Source organism: Leuresthes tenuis, unplaced genomic scaffold, assembly GCF_036924035.1.
Source record: "Leuresthes tenuis unplaced genomic scaffold, fLeuTen1.0.hap1 SCAF_7, whole genome shotgun sequence".
Lineage (NCBI taxonomy): Eukaryota > Metazoa > Chordata > Actinopteri > Atheriniformes > Atherinopsidae > Leuresthes > Leuresthes tenuis.
In genome coordinates, this window is record NW_027325361.1 from 9,318,394 (window position 1) to 9,335,090 (window position 16,697).

A 16,697-nucleotide genomic window follows, 5' to 3' on the forward strand; every position below is an offset into this window, starting at 1 on the left:
GGTGTGTTTTATGTTTGCTCTTCATTCTCAGACTTTGACTGTATAAATGGAGAGGACACTGGCACAGCTTCTGCTCATAGGCTCACTGCTCACAGCACCACTATATCAAGACAATTCTCCTCAAGCAGACAGCAACAAATGAGCTGGAGTAAAGCAGGATCTAACTTAAATACTAAATCCTCTCGAATTATTGCTGGTTTAACGACCTGGCAGACCAGTTCCTCTTCTTCTGGCTGACTGCCTTCTTGCAGCTCAGCTCTCTTTCAGAGGCTATTCTTTTTTTTCATTGCATATAGGTGGGATAAAAAGTTTCTGTTTTGTTAGATTCTGGTTGCTTTTTTGAGAACATCTGACACTCGCACCGTGTGGAAATGATAGCGAAAAACAGTCACAGAAATAAAAATGCAATAAATCATACCAACTCAGATGCACATGCACATTATAAGTAAAATGATAAAAAATAATACAACAGCAGAAAATCTAACTTGTGCAGCCATACAAAAATAAAAAAAAAAAGGCTGTAGAAGGACGTGCCTTTGACAGTAATGATGGTAGGAGAACCATTCTAAAGAAGGTTTCTGTTTTCTTTGTGGTTGTGTTTGACTAGAGGTTTCAGGAAATCGAGGAGGCTCATCTGCGGCAGATGAAACAGCTGATCAAAGGTTATTCTCACTCCATAGAGGACACCCACGTCCAGGTGGGACAGGTAAGTTGGAGCTCATCTGAAATTCTGATCTGATGGCTGAGCTCGTCCAAATTTGTGTTTATCCATGATCCTTCCTGCTGTTATTTTTAGTCAGAGCTTAGTGGGATGAGCTGTGGAACCCCTGTCATATAATGAATTGTAGTTTAGCTTCCCTTGTTGCATATCTTATGATAAAAGGCCCGCTGTAGACCCTTCTAGATGTATTACAAACTAATTAAGACCTGATAAATCGCTCTGTTCTTCTCGGCTGCAGGTCCATGAGGAGTTCAAACAGAATGTGGAAAACATCGGCATCGATAACCTCATTCAGAAATTTGCTGAACAGAAGGGCACGGGCAAAGACAGGCCAGGTAGAGCAGCACTGCGTGACCCGCTGGAAGGAAATAAAAGAATAAAAGAATGCATCTACAGCAGTTGTGTAACAGCAAAAACACGCAGACACTCACACCCAAAACAGAAGCGTAAAGGGTAAATAATTCATGGTGGTTAAGTGTGTGTGTGTGTGTGTTGTTGTCTGCAGCTCTGGCTGGATTTGAGGAGTACATAACAGCTTTGGCTCCTGAAGGTGGTAAAAAGAGTCGAGCAAAAGCCTTCAGGATCCCCGGCCTCGGGAAGAGGGACAAGGAGCCAGACTCTACGTGAGTGTGTGCACAAACACAAAAAAAATGTGCTCAGACTGAAGTGTGATTTCTGTTCTGTGCTGCTGGCTTCAGTCCCAGTTATTTCTCAATGGTTAGAATAATTCATGGGTTTTTATTTGAATGTTTTTCTATTTTGCAGAGATTCAGCTGTAACGGAGGCACTGGTGAGTATTTGACATATTCACACCCAAATGCTGCAGCTCAAAAAACACTGCTTCACTTATCAGTAATGTCCGGAGTGTCCTGCAGATACTGGGGTTCTGAAGGCTTCTGCTCAATGAGTGTTTTTGTTCGGTGGGGCAAGGCGAGGGATCATGAGTGTGTGATAATGACGTGGAGGGTGTGGGGTTTCCCAGGTTTATTCCTGTCCTTCTGAGAAGAGGTTTCTGGGATCCTCTTGCAGGCACAGGGGGGAGCACATAGCTACACGTGAGGGAGAGAATATGTGTTTGTGTATGTGCAAGGCTGTATGAGCGGTGTACGCGAGAGAGGTGTGTTAGTGTGTGAAAGGGCTTTGGAAAGCCAGAAAGTCATCTGACGGACTGATGAGGAAGCAAAGAGGAAACAGAAGATCAGAGAGCCACTGCTGCTATTTTACTCTTTCACAGGCTTCAAGTTTCTGAAAAAAATAGCTTAGACTGCCTTCACTCTGTCTCTTGGAACAGTCATTTTCTTCTAAAAATGGTGCTTCAGTGTTGACTTTCTTCTCCTTCTTGATTGGTTGTAGTCATCCCACTAAAAATGGTCACTGCAAGCCTGATGATTTGCAATGTACAGTGTGCAGACAATATCCACAGCATCGGTGTCCCAGTTATACAAGCAGTACATAAAAGTTTAGAAATCCAGCAGGGGTAGAGTGGCGTAAGATGAGCCATTTTTATTTAAATGGTGATAAAGACAGGAGAAAATGAGGCAGAAGGAAAATGAAAGCATTTAACGAAACTTCAAGGTGTGCAATTTAAACATATTACTTTGTGACAAAGCGTCCTAAAGATATGGCCTCCTATGAAAAAGAAGTTCCAGTTTGCCCCAGATAAGGAGTAAGTTGCATTGTCTGGGGATAAACTGACCATCTAACTGAATCTAAATCTAACCCGTGAGAAATTTGAAAGAGGCTTTCTCCTTACAGTTCAAACCCCAAATGTCCGGTGTCTTTTGCTGCTGGGCGAATGACTCTTCACATAGTTGCTAAAGCAGCATGCGGCGGATTTATTAGAGCTTTTGTGGCGAAGATGTTGTCCGCTGCTGCAGCTGAAAACATGGAAGATCGACATGATGGTTCACCTGCTGCGAGATGAATAGATAATTAACTAATGAATAACTTGAGAATAGCTTAAAGTTAGAGAGAATTTTGTGACTACCAGACTTTACATTTACAACCCCCCGTCTTTGAACTGTATCGGCCTAATTACAGGCTGCTACATCAGATGTTTATCGTGTTAATTTGGCATTTATAACCCCCACTCTTTATTAGATATGGGGTTATACACGTTTGAAAATGGATGATTATTCCAAAATCAAATACTCTGTCACTGTAATCACACAAGAAAGTTTAAATTTTACCAGTAACTCATTGAGATACTGAAATTAAACATAATGAAATATAATGTTTTTAAGTCCAAACTCAGACCCATATTGGTTGGATCTCATTCATGGCAACATAACTCGACACCGTGGTTTGATTAGATAACTTAAATCAAGACCACGTTTAATGTAAAACACTTATGGATGTTATTCACACTTGTGACAATCCGTGTCGAACGTTTCTAGGGTCTATTTTCTCACTCTAATGGAAAGCTGTCAGTAAGCGCAGAGTTTTACAATGCGACAAAACACTTGTGTGTGTCGGATTTGCACCATTTGTCTCTGTGTTGCTGACCCAGCTGCCTCCTTTCTGTTCCCATTCATACAGAACTCACCGCTGGAAGTGGACGATGAGGGTTTTGTCATCCGAGCTGACAGCACTCAGAATGATATCCTTTTTCCGCTCCTGCATGTTCGGTCTGGACATTTGAGAAAAATACTTGTACACAGGTGGGAAGAGCTTGTGTGTTCATAGATGGAGAGTTTTCTACTGAAAACAGGGACAGCGGTCTTTTAAAACATGTGACAGGAGTAGAGACCACTGCCTAACAATATTCAACCTGCATCTGCCATTAGTTTTGAGCTGGATTGAATGAAATCAGCATCTCATTAAGATTAGCGAGCCTTCTGGGAGTATCACTGTTTAAAGGGCTGTTTTAACTCAATACATTGTCCATCTAAGTCATTTTCTTCTGAGGCTAGAAGCGAGTCCTTGAAAATCAAATAGTGGGCCACCATCATGGCATTAGTCCCCCTTCATTTACACCATGCAGAAACATACAAGGCTTGAAAAATTGACATGCTTGTTACATAGCTGTTAGCTACTACCTGAAGGACATTTATATTAGCAGTTTAGTTTGCTGTTGGTTTAACAAAATACATAACAATGCTAACAACTTGTTACAACAAATACAGTGAAAACAACCTTGGTGACATTAAAAAGCATGTTGCACCGGCATCGATCCATCCTCTCTCTGCGTCAGTTCAGACGCGTGAAGAGGATTCTGGATGCTTTAAAGAATGCTTTGGTCACACAAAAGGATCCTTCAGTTATCCTGGAATGAATGACTACGTCCTTTAAAGGATCCCCGACACTGGAACAGTCCTTTGGTGATACCGCATCTGTTAAGGATCTGTTGTTAGATGTCTTCATGTCATCATCATCATCATCATCTTCTGCCGCTTATCCGGGGGTCGGGTCGCGGGGGCAGCAGCTTGAGCAGAGAAACCCAGACGTCTCTGTCCCCGGCCACTTCTTCCAGCTCTTCCGGGGGGACCCCGAGGCGTTCCCAGGCCAGCCGAGAGACATAGTCTCTCCAGCGTGTCCTGGGTCTTCCCCGGGGTCTCCTCCCAGTGGGACGTGCCCGGAACACCTCCCCAGGGAGGCGCCCAGGGGGCATCCTAACCAGATGCCCGAGCCACCTCATCTGACTCCTCTCAATGCGGAGGAGCAGCGGTTCTACTCCGAGCCCCTCCCGGATGACTGAGCTTCTCACCCTATCTCTAAGGGAGAGCCCAGACACCCTGCGGAGGAAACCCATTTCGGCCGCTTGTATTCGCGATCTTGTTCTTTCGGTCACTACCCACAACTCGTGACCATAGGTGAGGATGGGAACGTAGATTGACCAGTAAGTAGAGAGCTTCGCCTTCTGGCTCAGCTCCCTCTTCACAACGACGGGTCGGTGCAGAGCCCGCAACACTGCAGACGCGGCACCGATCCGCCCGTCAATCTCCCGCTCCATTCGTCCCTCACTCGTGAACAAGACCCCGAGATACTTGAACTCCTCCACTTGGGGAAGGATCTCATTCCCGACCCGGAGAGAGCATTCCACCCTTTTCCGGCTGAGAACCATAGTCTCGGATTTGGAGGTGCTGATTCTCATCCCAGCCGCTTCACACTCGGCTGCGAATTGCTCCAGTGAGAGCTGAAGGTCACGGCCTGACGACGCTAACAGAACCACATCATCTGCAAAAAGCAGAGACCCGATTCTGAGGTCGCCAAATCGGACACCCTCAACGCCCTGGCTGCGCCTAGAAATTCTGTCCATAAAAGTTAGGAACAGAATCGGTGACAAAGGGCAGCCCTGACGGAGTCCAACTCTCACCGGAAACGTATCCGACTTACTGCCGGCAATGCGGACCAAACTCTGGCACCGGTCATACAGAGACCGAACGGACCCTATCAAGGGGTCCGGCACTCCATATTCCCGGAGCACCCCCCACAGGACTCCACGAGGGACACGGTCGAACGCTTTCTCCAAGTCCACAAAACACATGTAGACTGGTTGGGCGAACTCCCATGCACCCTCCAGGATCCTGCCGAGGGTATAGAGCTGGTCCACTGTTCCACGGCCAGGACGAAAGCCACACTGCATCTCCTGAATCCGAGGCTCGATTATCCGACGGATCCTCCTCTCCAATACCCCCGAATAGACCTTACCAGGGAGGCTGAGGAGTGTGATACCCCTATAGTTGGAACACACCCTCCGGTCCCCCTTTTTAAAGAGGGGGACCACCACCCCAATCTGCCAGTCCAGAGGCACTGTCCCCGATGTCCACGCGATGCTGCAGAGGCGTGTCAGCCAAGACAGCCCTACAACATCCAGAGCCTTGAGAAACTCAGGACGGACCTCATCCACCCCCGGGGCCTTGCCACCGAGGAGCTTTTTGACCACCTCGGCAACCTCAGCCCCAGAAATGGGAGGCCCCGTCTCCGAGCTCTCCGACTCTGCCTCTTCCGAGCACGTGTTGGTAGGATTGAGGAGTTCCTCGAAGTACTCCCCCCACCGACTCACAACATCCCTAGTTGAGGTCAGCAAAGCCCCGTCCCCACTGTAAACAGTGTTGACTGTGAGCCGCTTCCCCCCCCTGAGACGCCGGATGGTGGACCAGAATCTCTTCGAGGCCGTCCGGAAATCGTTCTCCATGGTCTCACCGAACTCCTCCCAGGCCCGAGTTTTTGCCTCAGCAACCGCCGAAGCCGCAGCCCGTCTGGCCTGTCGGTACCTATCAGCTGCTTCCAGGGTCCCACTGGCCAAAAAGGCCCGATAGGACTCCTTCTTCAGCTTGACGGCTTCCCTCACCACTGGTGTCCACCAGCAGGTTCGAGGGTTGCCGCCACGACAGGCACCGACCACCTTACGGCCACAACTCCGATCAGCTGCCTCGGCAATGGAGTCACGGAACATGGCCCATTCGGACTCAATGTCCCCCACCTCCCCCGGGATATGGTTGAAGCTCTGCCGGAGGTGGGAGTTAAAGCTCCTTCTGACGGGGGATTCTGACAAACGCTCCCAGCAGACCCTCACAATACGTTTGGGCCTGCCAGGTCTGATCGGCATCCTCCCCCACCAGCGGAGCCAACTCACCACCAGGTGGTGATCAGTTGACAGCTCCGCCCCTCTCTTCGCCCGAGTGTCCAGGACATACGGCCGCAAGTCCGATGATACAACCACAAAGTCGATCATCGAACTGCGGCCAAGGGTGTCCTGGTGCCAAGTGCACATATGGACACCCTTATGTCTGAACATGGTGTTCGTTATGGACAGTCCATGACCAGCACAGAAGTCCAACAACATAACACCACTCTGGTTCAGATCGGGGGGGCCGTTCCTCCCAATCACACCCCTCCAGGTCTCACTGTCATTGCCCACGTGAGCATTGAAGTCCCCCAGCAGAACGAGGGAGTCTCCGGTAGGAGCATTCTCCAGTGCCTCCCCCAGAGACTCCAAAAAGGGTGGGTACTCTGAACTGCTGTTTGGCGCATAGGCACAAACAACAGTCAGGACTCGTCCCCCCACCCGAAGGCGGAGGGAGGCTACCCTCTCGTTCACTGGGGTAAACCCCAATGTACTGGCACACAGCTGGGGGGCAATAAGTATGCCCACACCTGCTCTGCGCCTCTCACCACGGGCAACTCCAGAGTGGAAGAGAGTCCAACCCCTCTCAAGAGGACTGGTTCCAGAGCCCAAGCCGTGCGTCGAGGTGAGTCCGACTATATCTAGCCGGAACCGCTCAGCCTCGCGCACCAGCTCCGGCTCCTTCCCCAACAGAGAGGTGACATTCCACGTCCCAAGAGCTAGCTTCAGTAGCCGAGGATCAGACCGCCAAGGCCTCTGCCTTCGGCCGCTACCCAGCTCACATCGCACCCGACCCCCTTGGCCCCTCCCACGGGTGGTGAGCCCGTCGGAAGGGGGACCCACGTCATCATTTCGGGCTATGCCCGACCGAGCCCCATGGGCACAGACCCGGCCACCAGGCGCCCGCTGCCGGGCCCCACCCCCGGGCCTGGCTCCGGGGGGAGGCCCCGGTGTCCCACATCCGGGCAAGGGATCACGAGGTCCAAATTTTTTGTTCATCATAAGGGGTCTTTTGAGCTGTTCTTTGTCTGGTCCCTCATCTAGGATCTGTTTGCCTTGGGTGACCCTACCAGGGGCTTAAAGCCCCGGGCAACATAGCTCCCAGACTCATTGGGGCACGCAAACTCCCCCACCACGATAAGGTGACAGCTCAGGAGGGAGTGTCTTCATGTGATGTCTTCAAATATTTTATTTAGGAGTCTGCTGGAGTTTATAGTTACCATGAACCACAACTTCCAGTTAAAGTCTGGCTGGGTCTTCTTTCTATCCCTATTTGTTGTCCTCTCTTTACTACTGAATTTCTAATAATACTATAAAAATAAATTCATTCAAACATAATTAAACATTTTTGAAAGTTTTCCAACATGATGTGAACAGCATTCAAAGGCTAGATTACTGCCAAAGAAAAAGAAGCAACCTTCCAGGAGCCACAATCAGCTAATCATTTGTGTTTTTTTCATGATAAACAGCAAAAATGTCTTTTTAGCTTTGGATGATTCACTGCTGAACTGAGCTCACAAGAAATATCCATCAAACCATTTGAAAAAGAAACAGGACACAGGGGTTCAGCCACTTTGTGACCACCATTTCCTGCATTCATGCATCCATTAACTTCTGAGCTCAACCATTATAAAGATCTATTTTGTGTTTGGTAGAAAGAAATTATGAAATGTGTTCCACCTCTTTAACTTAGGTTAAGTCAGGCTGAACTTAACCACTGGCAGTTGGATATAAATGAATGGTCCTACTGACTTAATAGTTGAATACTCAACTCTGCAGCTCCGATCCATTTATCAGTGTTAGCACACTCCCCTAAGAGAGGCAAGGCTCTTCCTGCCTTTTTCATCCTCTCATGCAGCCTTCTGCCTGTGCAGACATTACACATTCATCAAATACTCTCAAAATGCACATAACTCAGACTTATGCGGCAGAGCATAGTCCAAGGAAAAGAGGAATGACTTTTGTTGCAAGTGAACACTGCACCATTACTGTAGTAAACATTGCATTGCCTCTGCTTCTGCTTATATGTCAAGTATGGCTATTAGTTCCTTGTTTTTGCTGTTTCTATGATTAAATCAACACAATACAAAACTCTTTACCAATATACTGCAGTTTCCTTTCTTACAATCCATCTGCCAAACATCAACATTTCTCTAACCCGAGCTTGTTCTCCTTGACCCTCGTCTGTTCTTTGTACGCTGCTCTGAGGAGAAGGAGAGCAACTTCTACTCCAGTGATTCAGACTTTGATGATGAGGAGCCCAAGAAGTTCCACATCCAGATAAGACCGGTGGCCAGCAGCAATCGCTGCAACTCAGTCGCCACAGAGAAGGAGCTGAAAGCCACGGTGGGGACTCTCACTCTGCCACCAAACAGAGGAGTGCGGCAGCAGGTTGGGCCACATTCTTTGGATCTGCAGTTATATGCAATGTTAAAGGATGTTCTTACAAAACTCACATAACCCCTAAAACAGCCATGGATGTGATCCTACGAATGAAAGCACGTCAGAGCGCAGTTACACTGCATTCATGAATAGGTGCAGACTTGATGAATAAGAATATTTAGGAATGGACCGAGTGGCTCTGAAAATACTACAAACATGCATTTGTCTAAAACAACAGCGCAGTTTAGGAACCGATGAGCTCAGAGCTGATTGTCACAGAGAAGGTCTGTGGACAATTAATGATTAAAATGTGCAATAATTCAACTATTGCCTCATTCTCTTGATTTTCAGGTGTCAGCGAAGCGGCATCTTTCCAGTAAGTTTAGTCACTTTAAATGTCTGTTTTTGGAATAATTTTCAGTCTTTGTTGATGGGCAGCATTAACAAACTTTTTCTGTAATATAAGCAAAATGAAATCTACAGTATGCTGTTATCTGTGCACTGCATCTGTGAATCTTCAATCTCCTCCTGCGGCTCTGTAGGAAACTCGAGTACTGCAGGAGGTCGATCAGAAGATGGTGAGGCTGCCTCTCACAGAGGTGAGTCAGTACATCAATCAGACCAAGCTGCTATCACAACAGCTGTGATGCCAGTGTACAATACCCATAGCTGATGATATGTTTATACACCAGATACCTTAAAACCCTGCCAACCATTAGCTTTTTTATTTAGCATTCAGTCTCATGTCACATGACTGCCGTGGTCACCGGTACACTGAAGGCAACACAACACCTGGATGTATCTTATTATGAATCTTATAAGACATTTACCGAACTTAACGTTTCACGTAGAGCTTCTGAAACTGACAGCAGCGACTGATCTATCAGTCTAACCATCTGCAGCTCAGTCCTGCTGTGTGGTCTGACTTCTACGGTCTTGTCAAATAATAATAAGTTTGCCTGATTATCTCAACAAGTCAGCGTCATCTGAAATTTTGGTCCGAGAAAGCCTGTAGGATACGGTGTGATGCCATCTCATACGTTGTTGTAAAATAGCTTACAGACTAGTCTCTTAGGATCTAAATGTATTTAGCGGATGTTTTGTCAGTTTTAAACACAGTACTTTAGTTGTTAAAACAGTCTGATTAGCTAGTTGGACCTCACCTATTTTCAAGATCTGCCCCGATTTGTATATGCAAATAAACCTGTAACTATATCTATAGATGTATATCTCTATATATATATCTATAGATATAGATATATATATGAATTATGACTTAAAAAAATTAATCAATAATTAAAATGTCACGGTCACATCTGTAATCGGGGTTTCGTGTTTCTATCTTTCCGCCCTCACTTTTCAGCATGAGTAAATCACTGATGCCCTCATCTATCATCTCTTAACCTCCAGCCTGCTCAGTCTCCATGTTTCCCCATAGACCGCAAATTTCCTCATTGGCTGACCTTGCACGAACAGCCGACCTTCTGCTCGAGCTCCAAAGCACTTTATCACCAACGCGTTCGTTAGCTGTCAGCAGGTTAGGCCGGAGTGAGAAGAACAGCCCGCTGCAGTCCAGCAGCAGGGAGTCTCTCCCTCTCAAATCCAGAGGCAGCGAGATTAATGAGCAGCATCTGATTAAAGCGGTTACTCTGCAGCGACAGGAGCGGTATCTGGAGCTCAGGGACACCAGGCTAATTGCTGGTACTTATCATGGTGAAAGGTATTGGCTGTTGGGTTTTCCCTCGTGTCATCTCATCTCACCCCATCCTGCCTGCTCTCAGCATTCTGACGAAGAGCGCCGTGCTGATGATTAGTCCTGATTAGGAAACATCCTCTGCACTGAGTCACTGCAAATCATTGGGATTGTGTGTTGTCTCTTGCAGATGGAGAGCAGGAGGGCCTACGCAGGTCCACCTCCAGCCCTGATCACAGCAGGTGAGATGAATCGGCTTTTGCCTTCATCACTCTTATATCTTACTGAGTGGGGCAGACAAGCTCAGAGGGTGAACTGTCTCATTAGTGGCCTCTCTGTCAGTTTGAAGCTCATCTGGGTTTTTTTGCAGCTCAAACAAACACCAGCATTGTTTTCATTTGCGTTTTCTAACGGAGTCAAAACGAAAGAATAATGCGAGCACCGGTGACAGCACTGGTAAATAAATAGAATGATGAAATAGATATAAAAAGATAAATATGTGTAAGAAAATGGATTCTTATGTTTACTTTGGCTTTCATGGTCAGTGCAGACAGTATGAATCTCAGATATTCATTATTTGTTATCTGTTGATATAAATATTTTTTTGCATTTCAGGACTCCAAACATATTCCAGATAAATTTGGGACAGTGATGCATTTGCCACTTTGTAATGTCGACATTCCCTCCCACAACACTTAAAAGAGGCTCAGTCATTAAGGATATCGAGTGATGGAGTGTTTCAGTTGGTATTATGTTCATTCTTAATGTGTCTCAAGGTGTGCAACGGTACAGGCTCATCCTTTAATTTTTTTCATTAAAAATTCCCCTTCAGGACTGTATCCTGTCCTGTATCTGTGCCTTCTTCTTCCTACAAAAGATTTTGTCTTAAAGGCACCATATGTGGCTCTAGAATCTCAATGAACTTTGAAAAGGAGCGCAAATTAACTGCCAACATCACGGATACCATCGCAGAGTCTGGCTTTTGGACTTGTTGCTGTTAACAGCCTGGAAGCTCATTTTAATCTTTGGTCCAGAGCAAATGGACCAAATGTTCATTTTCCTCCACAATACACATTTATACTGTGTGATGGTTCATTCCAGATGCCTCCGAGCCCACAGAAGTCGACGCTACCTCTTTAAAGGGTTGACATAAGGCTTTGTTTTGCACAGTTTACAGTTTAAAATGGCATTTGTAAATATAACTCCATTATGTAGTACTTGACAAAGGTCTCCCCCAGTAATCCCTTACCTGTGTGATTATATCAACTATTAACAGAATTAACCATTCTGGATGCAGTGCTGTCTGAGGGATCAGAGATCACGGATGTCCACCTTAGTTCTTATAATACTTCCTGGTTGCTACGATGGTTTAATGATATTTTGCACTACAGAAGAAGAAATATGCCAATTCCCTCCAATCTTTGCTTAAGGAGCATCATTTTCAAACGGTTTTCTTTGATTAATCACACATTTCTTGACAAATTAGATATCCTCTGCTCATTTTTCTCCTCAAAGCCTTTCATGGATGCTGCTTTTTCACCAAAATCACCTGTTGGTGTCACCTGCTTGAATTAACACTATTATTATTTGTTTTAACCCCATAACTGGCTCTAAATACTCCCTCACACAGTTTTTTGTAATCTGCTGCATGCCTGGAATGTAAAAATGAATATATTTGATGAGGAAAAAAATGTGACCTTGTGTGTAATATTTAGATGCAAACTCAGTATCTTAGCTGAGTTCACACAGAATGGAAAAATCAAAAAGTATTAGAGGTCACTCCTCTCGACATCATTACATCTGTACAAATCAGAAGCGAATGTTTGTCCTGACCCTGCAGAAACGTGTCATCATAACACAGAAGTTAGCAGTTTTTCTGCAAACAGCACAGTGCATTCTTACTTTTACAGACAGGAAAACGCCACCAGCCAGTGATGCAACAAGAAAAACAGTTTGTCACGCTCTATCCTTTCGTGTCCTGCACTCTTTGGCTTCCGTTGTTTTTACAATCTCCCAGTTTCCTATTTTCTCACTAACACCATTCCTCGCTTTCCATTCCTTTCTCTCAGTCATCACTCCTCTGCTCGTTTCTTCCTCCTCAGGTTGAGTTCTACAGCATCCGGTTCAGACAGCCTCTTTGGACCTCCGCTGGAATCAGCCTTCAAGTCCAAAAGCTTTGACAGCCGGGAACAGCTCAGAGAGCAGAACACTTTCGGTGCTTCTGAATGTAGGAAAAGTTTTAAAAATTATTTTCCCCTAAACTTTTTTTCCCCTGTATTCATATTGGGACAATTGTAAGACGACCCTAATAGATGTTTTCACACCTGATGATCACATCACTGATGAGTAACATCACTGATGACAGCAGAGGTGGAAATATTGGCGGCTCTCTTCCATTAGGTATCCCATGAGGCCATGATAATGGATCTGCGTGCACAGACGCAGATACTCCCCTAAGTGGAAAGCAAGTCATTAACACACCTGCAATTTCCATGTTGGAGCCATTGTAAGATGATTAACTCTTGTCCTGCACCTGCCTTTTTTCTCAGTTTAGGATGAGAATAAAGTCTTCATAAAACACTCTTACGTATTAAAGAAAACATGGACCCACTTTTATGGCTCATATAGGTGTTCGCTCACCCTCACCTCGTGATGAACTTCAGTTTGAAGAATGGTCTGCATCTTATCACACCCACGAACAGATAAAATGTAATCCAAAGAAACATTAAATGACAAATTATTACAATTTGTATTGTTTGCTGTGATAATCTGAAGGAGAATAAAAGCCTTGGCAGCCTGTGAATAGCCTGAAAGGCAAGACAGAGGGTGTAAAAAGCACTCTTTACAGTCTCTGAGTGAACAATAGCAATAGAAGGTGAGATGAAGGAGCTATCAATATTATCACGTGGAGTGTAGCAGCTGGAAATTACTCAGACAATGTTCAGAGACCTGAAATTTGAGATTTTCTAAAATAAGAGGTCTCTCATTACCAGTGGAAATGACATCCTTAGTTTGGTCTTGTATGGGCAAAATACTGTATTTTTGTTCAAGATGAGGAAAGATGAAGTCGCTCATTGGTTTATGGAGAGAGCTGAAACTCAGTGGGAAAGTAGTCTTAAGTCTTGCCTTTTTAAAAACTAATTGGATGCCTAAACAGTGCAAGCGTACCTCTGGCACTATTGGAGCAGCCTTTGATCGTGTTGGCCCCCTCATCCCAAAGCTCTTCAGATATCTGAGAGCCAATTTCTCCACTTGTCTTGCGGTGAACACGTGATGACTCTGCAAAGGTATCCACAAAATGGCTTCTTAGATGTTTAAAGCAAGGAACTTAAACAACATGATCATAGCCAGAGGTAGGCAGAAAAGAGACTTTATGATGTGAAGGGTTCTGATTTTAAATAAGATCTAATAAGACTTAGTTAAATCAAAGCGAATACCCTCAAATGCCCTCCTTTCTAATATAATGCCATCCCATTTTTTCACCTGTTATGTCCAGAAAATATAGTGCCTCCTTTTTGGGCCAAACAACACCTACTGGGGTTTAGTTTTTGCTTATTTTCCCTAAAACTTTTAAGGGGATTTTGTTTCCCTTTGTTAATGACAACCTGATTTACTGTGCTGACTTTGTTTTTTATGTGTGTCAGATGCTGCCTTCTCGTCCGATTCCTCATCACCAGAGAATGTCGAAGACTCGGGCCTGGACTCACCTTCCCATCAGCCTCTTGGGCCCTCTCCTGAGCCTGTGGGCTGGGCAGCTTGGCCTCCTGTGTCACAGAGTAAAGAGCAGACACAACCGCTGGGGCGACCAGTGGATCCTTTCCTCTCTGCTTTCCTTGACCCGTCCCCTCGGCCCAGTCCTAACCCTCAGGACGAACCCACCAACGTCTGGTCTGTTACCTCGTCACGTCCATCGCGTGTCCCTCCAGATATGGACCCCTTGCCTGTGCGGTTCCCTGCTTTCTCTCAGTCCCTCCACCCACCTGAGATGGAGTCGTCGGTGTGGAACTGCAAGCACATTCCACCTGAAGACCCTTTCCTTGCTGCCTTTGAGAGGACAGTCACCCAGGAGACATCAAACCTGCCTGACGCCTGGGCGTGCCCACCGCCTCGCCCATCCCAGGAGGGCAGGGGAAAGGAAGTACGCGGGGACCCATTTTCTGCCTCCCTCTCCGATACCAAGACACTTCCACCCCCCTCCTCTTCTTCGTCATCATCCGCCTCCAATCGTAAAGAAAAAGACAGGAAGCGAGACCGTAGCCTCCCCCCTCCTGTCACTTGTGATGATCCGTTTGCCATCACGATGATTGGCAGTCCAACGCACCAGTCGTCGCTTGCTGCAGCAGGTGGGATGGTGCCTCAGCAAAGCAGCAGCAGCAGCTCCACTAACAGCAGCAGACTGGGTCTCGATGCCACTTCAAACTCTTTACCTTCAACTCAGACCAAGAAGGAGCTGAAGCACTGGAACTCAGTCCACAACCCATTTAGTGAAGGTGTCTGCTCCAAATCACAGGAAGGAGGCGGAAAAGGTGAAGGAGGAGGTGGTGGAGAGAGGAGAAAACATCGATCATCAGAAAGCGAGCCACGTAGGAACGCCCCTCCCCTCACGAGGCATTCAGGACCTCAGGAGGATCTGTGTTTTTCGACAGACAAAGATCAGGACTGTCTGGATCTGAACACTCAGATAACCTGCAACGTCGGCTCTCACAAGGGTACTAAATGATTTACTTTCATGTTATTTGGCTGTTAAATTCTCAGATAAAAACGACAAAAGAGCCACCCACCTGGAGCTCTCTGCTACTACTCTAAGTCCAGCTTCAGTTTATCTCTCACATGAGGTGGGTCCTAGAGACAGCTGTGAAGTAAAACGCCAGTAAACCTCGTGTTGGTTAGTTTCTGGAAGTTAAAACCTTTTATGTGAAGTCAAAAGTTTTTTATGCCAAACTGTGATGGAGAAATAGAGGATCAGAAATGTTTCACTGAGCAGTTTTAAACTTTCTATCAAACTAAAAATAAAAAAATATTTAGACATCTACTTATTTAAATAAAAATGTGTCATTAGTTTCAGCCTCTACTGACTGTTCGAGGGTTAGGGTTGCTCGTCATTTAGTGTTTTGTGTGTGTTTTTATTTAAAAAACAAAAGAAAAGAATTTGTTTTGTAATGGCATCTTTGCAGTGAGTTCTAAGTGTTCCAACACATCACTGGTTCCTCATACTCTCTTTCCTAATGGTCTATATCAAGTAGAACTCGTCTGTTGGTGAGAACTGACTGTGGATACAAGTGATTAACACAGTTCTTCCTCACTACAGAGGGAAATCTCTTTGAAGCACAGTCACACACTAACAGAATGTTTAATCTCTCGGTGCAAATAAGATGCAGATAAGATGTCACATTTGCTGGCAGCTTTTTTCAGGTCCTCTGAACACATTTCTGATGTCTGCTTTTACTCTTCAGTCCAGTGTGTGATTCAGATTGAGTGGCTTTGTGTTTGTGTCTCCAAAAGGTTCCAAACATAACTTCAGACAGGAGACAGCTGAGGTGGTTGCAGCTGCTCCTCAGAGAGCGACTCGGGCCAAGAGGTCCTCGGCCCGACTCAGCGGCAGTGAAAGGGTGAGTGTCCGTCATTCATTTCCTGCACTCTGGAAGTATCTGATCAGTTTGGGGCATCATCTCGACAGCAGTCATGAGATCGTCTCTGTCCCCCTCCCCTCTGTGTTTCAGTCCCGGTCATTGTGTTCCTCCCCGATGCTTGAGCCCTGCCCTTCCCTCACCTCCTCTTCCTCCTCCAGCCCCAGTGAGTGGGGGCCTCAGGGCAGAGACTGTGAGTGGGGGGTGCAAAACCGAGCACCCAGTCCTGCCAGAGTGGTGCAAGCCTCACCCCTGCCCTACCAGCACCAGGACCACCAACAGAGACAGTGTAAGCCAAATAATCACAGCTCCAAACTGAAAGCATGCAACACAGAACTCCGTTGGATAAATGAATGAGTGAGCTTCACTGGCTCTTTGAACGGGAGCCTGTTGGAGCTGTGAATGGCACTGAACTCCAAAGCATTTCTCAACGGCTTTACGTTTCACAACCAGTGGCTATGTCCGTCTTTCCCAGTTCAGAAATGGCTGTTTTTCTGCTTTATAAAAAAAGAATCCATCTCCCTCAGCATCAGAGCCCCTTTCAAGTATTTGTGATAAGCTAAGTTAACTAGCTCTAGATGGAAGGTTTATATTTACTGAAAAAGGGATAATGAACTTATCATCAAGGCAAGGAAGTGTATTGTTATTGATTTTCAAACGTGTATGGTAAGCATACTTCTCAAAACTATCCCTTTAAAAGTGACT

General features: G+C 45.9%; 1 protein-coding gene across 3 annotated transcripts in view; it reads left to right on the top strand.

Annotated features, from left to right (window-relative positions):
• The window catches only part of fcho1 (FCH and mu domain containing endocytic adaptor 1), a 53,450-nt gene that overhangs the window by 32,639 nt on the left and 4,114 nt on the right, over positions 1-16,697 (top strand). For 2 of the 3 annotated variants that reach the window (XM_072389149.1, XM_072389150.1), the window contains exons 8-20: positions 608-706; positions 960-1,119; positions 1,227-1,344; positions 1,487-1,511; positions 3,260-3,320; positions 8,488-8,681; positions 9,024-9,048; positions 9,215-9,271; positions 10,556-10,607; positions 12,468-12,592; positions 14,010-15,074; positions 15,868-15,974; positions 16,086-16,281. In XM_072389149.1, coding sequence (XP_072245250.1) covers positions 608-706; positions 960-1,119; positions 1,227-1,344; positions 1,487-1,511; positions 3,260-3,320; positions 8,488-8,681; positions 9,024-9,048; positions 9,215-9,271; positions 10,556-10,607; positions 12,468-12,592; positions 14,010-15,074; positions 15,868-15,974; positions 16,086-16,281 — 2,284 coding nt within the window. The remainder of the gene's footprint in view (positions 1-607; positions 707-959; positions 1,120-1,226; positions 1,345-1,486; positions 1,512-3,259; positions 3,321-8,487; positions 8,682-9,023; positions 9,049-9,214; positions 9,272-10,555; positions 10,608-12,467; positions 12,593-14,009; positions 15,075-15,867; positions 15,975-16,085; positions 16,282-16,697) is intronic. The other variant, XM_072389151.1, reaches the window with a different exon arrangement.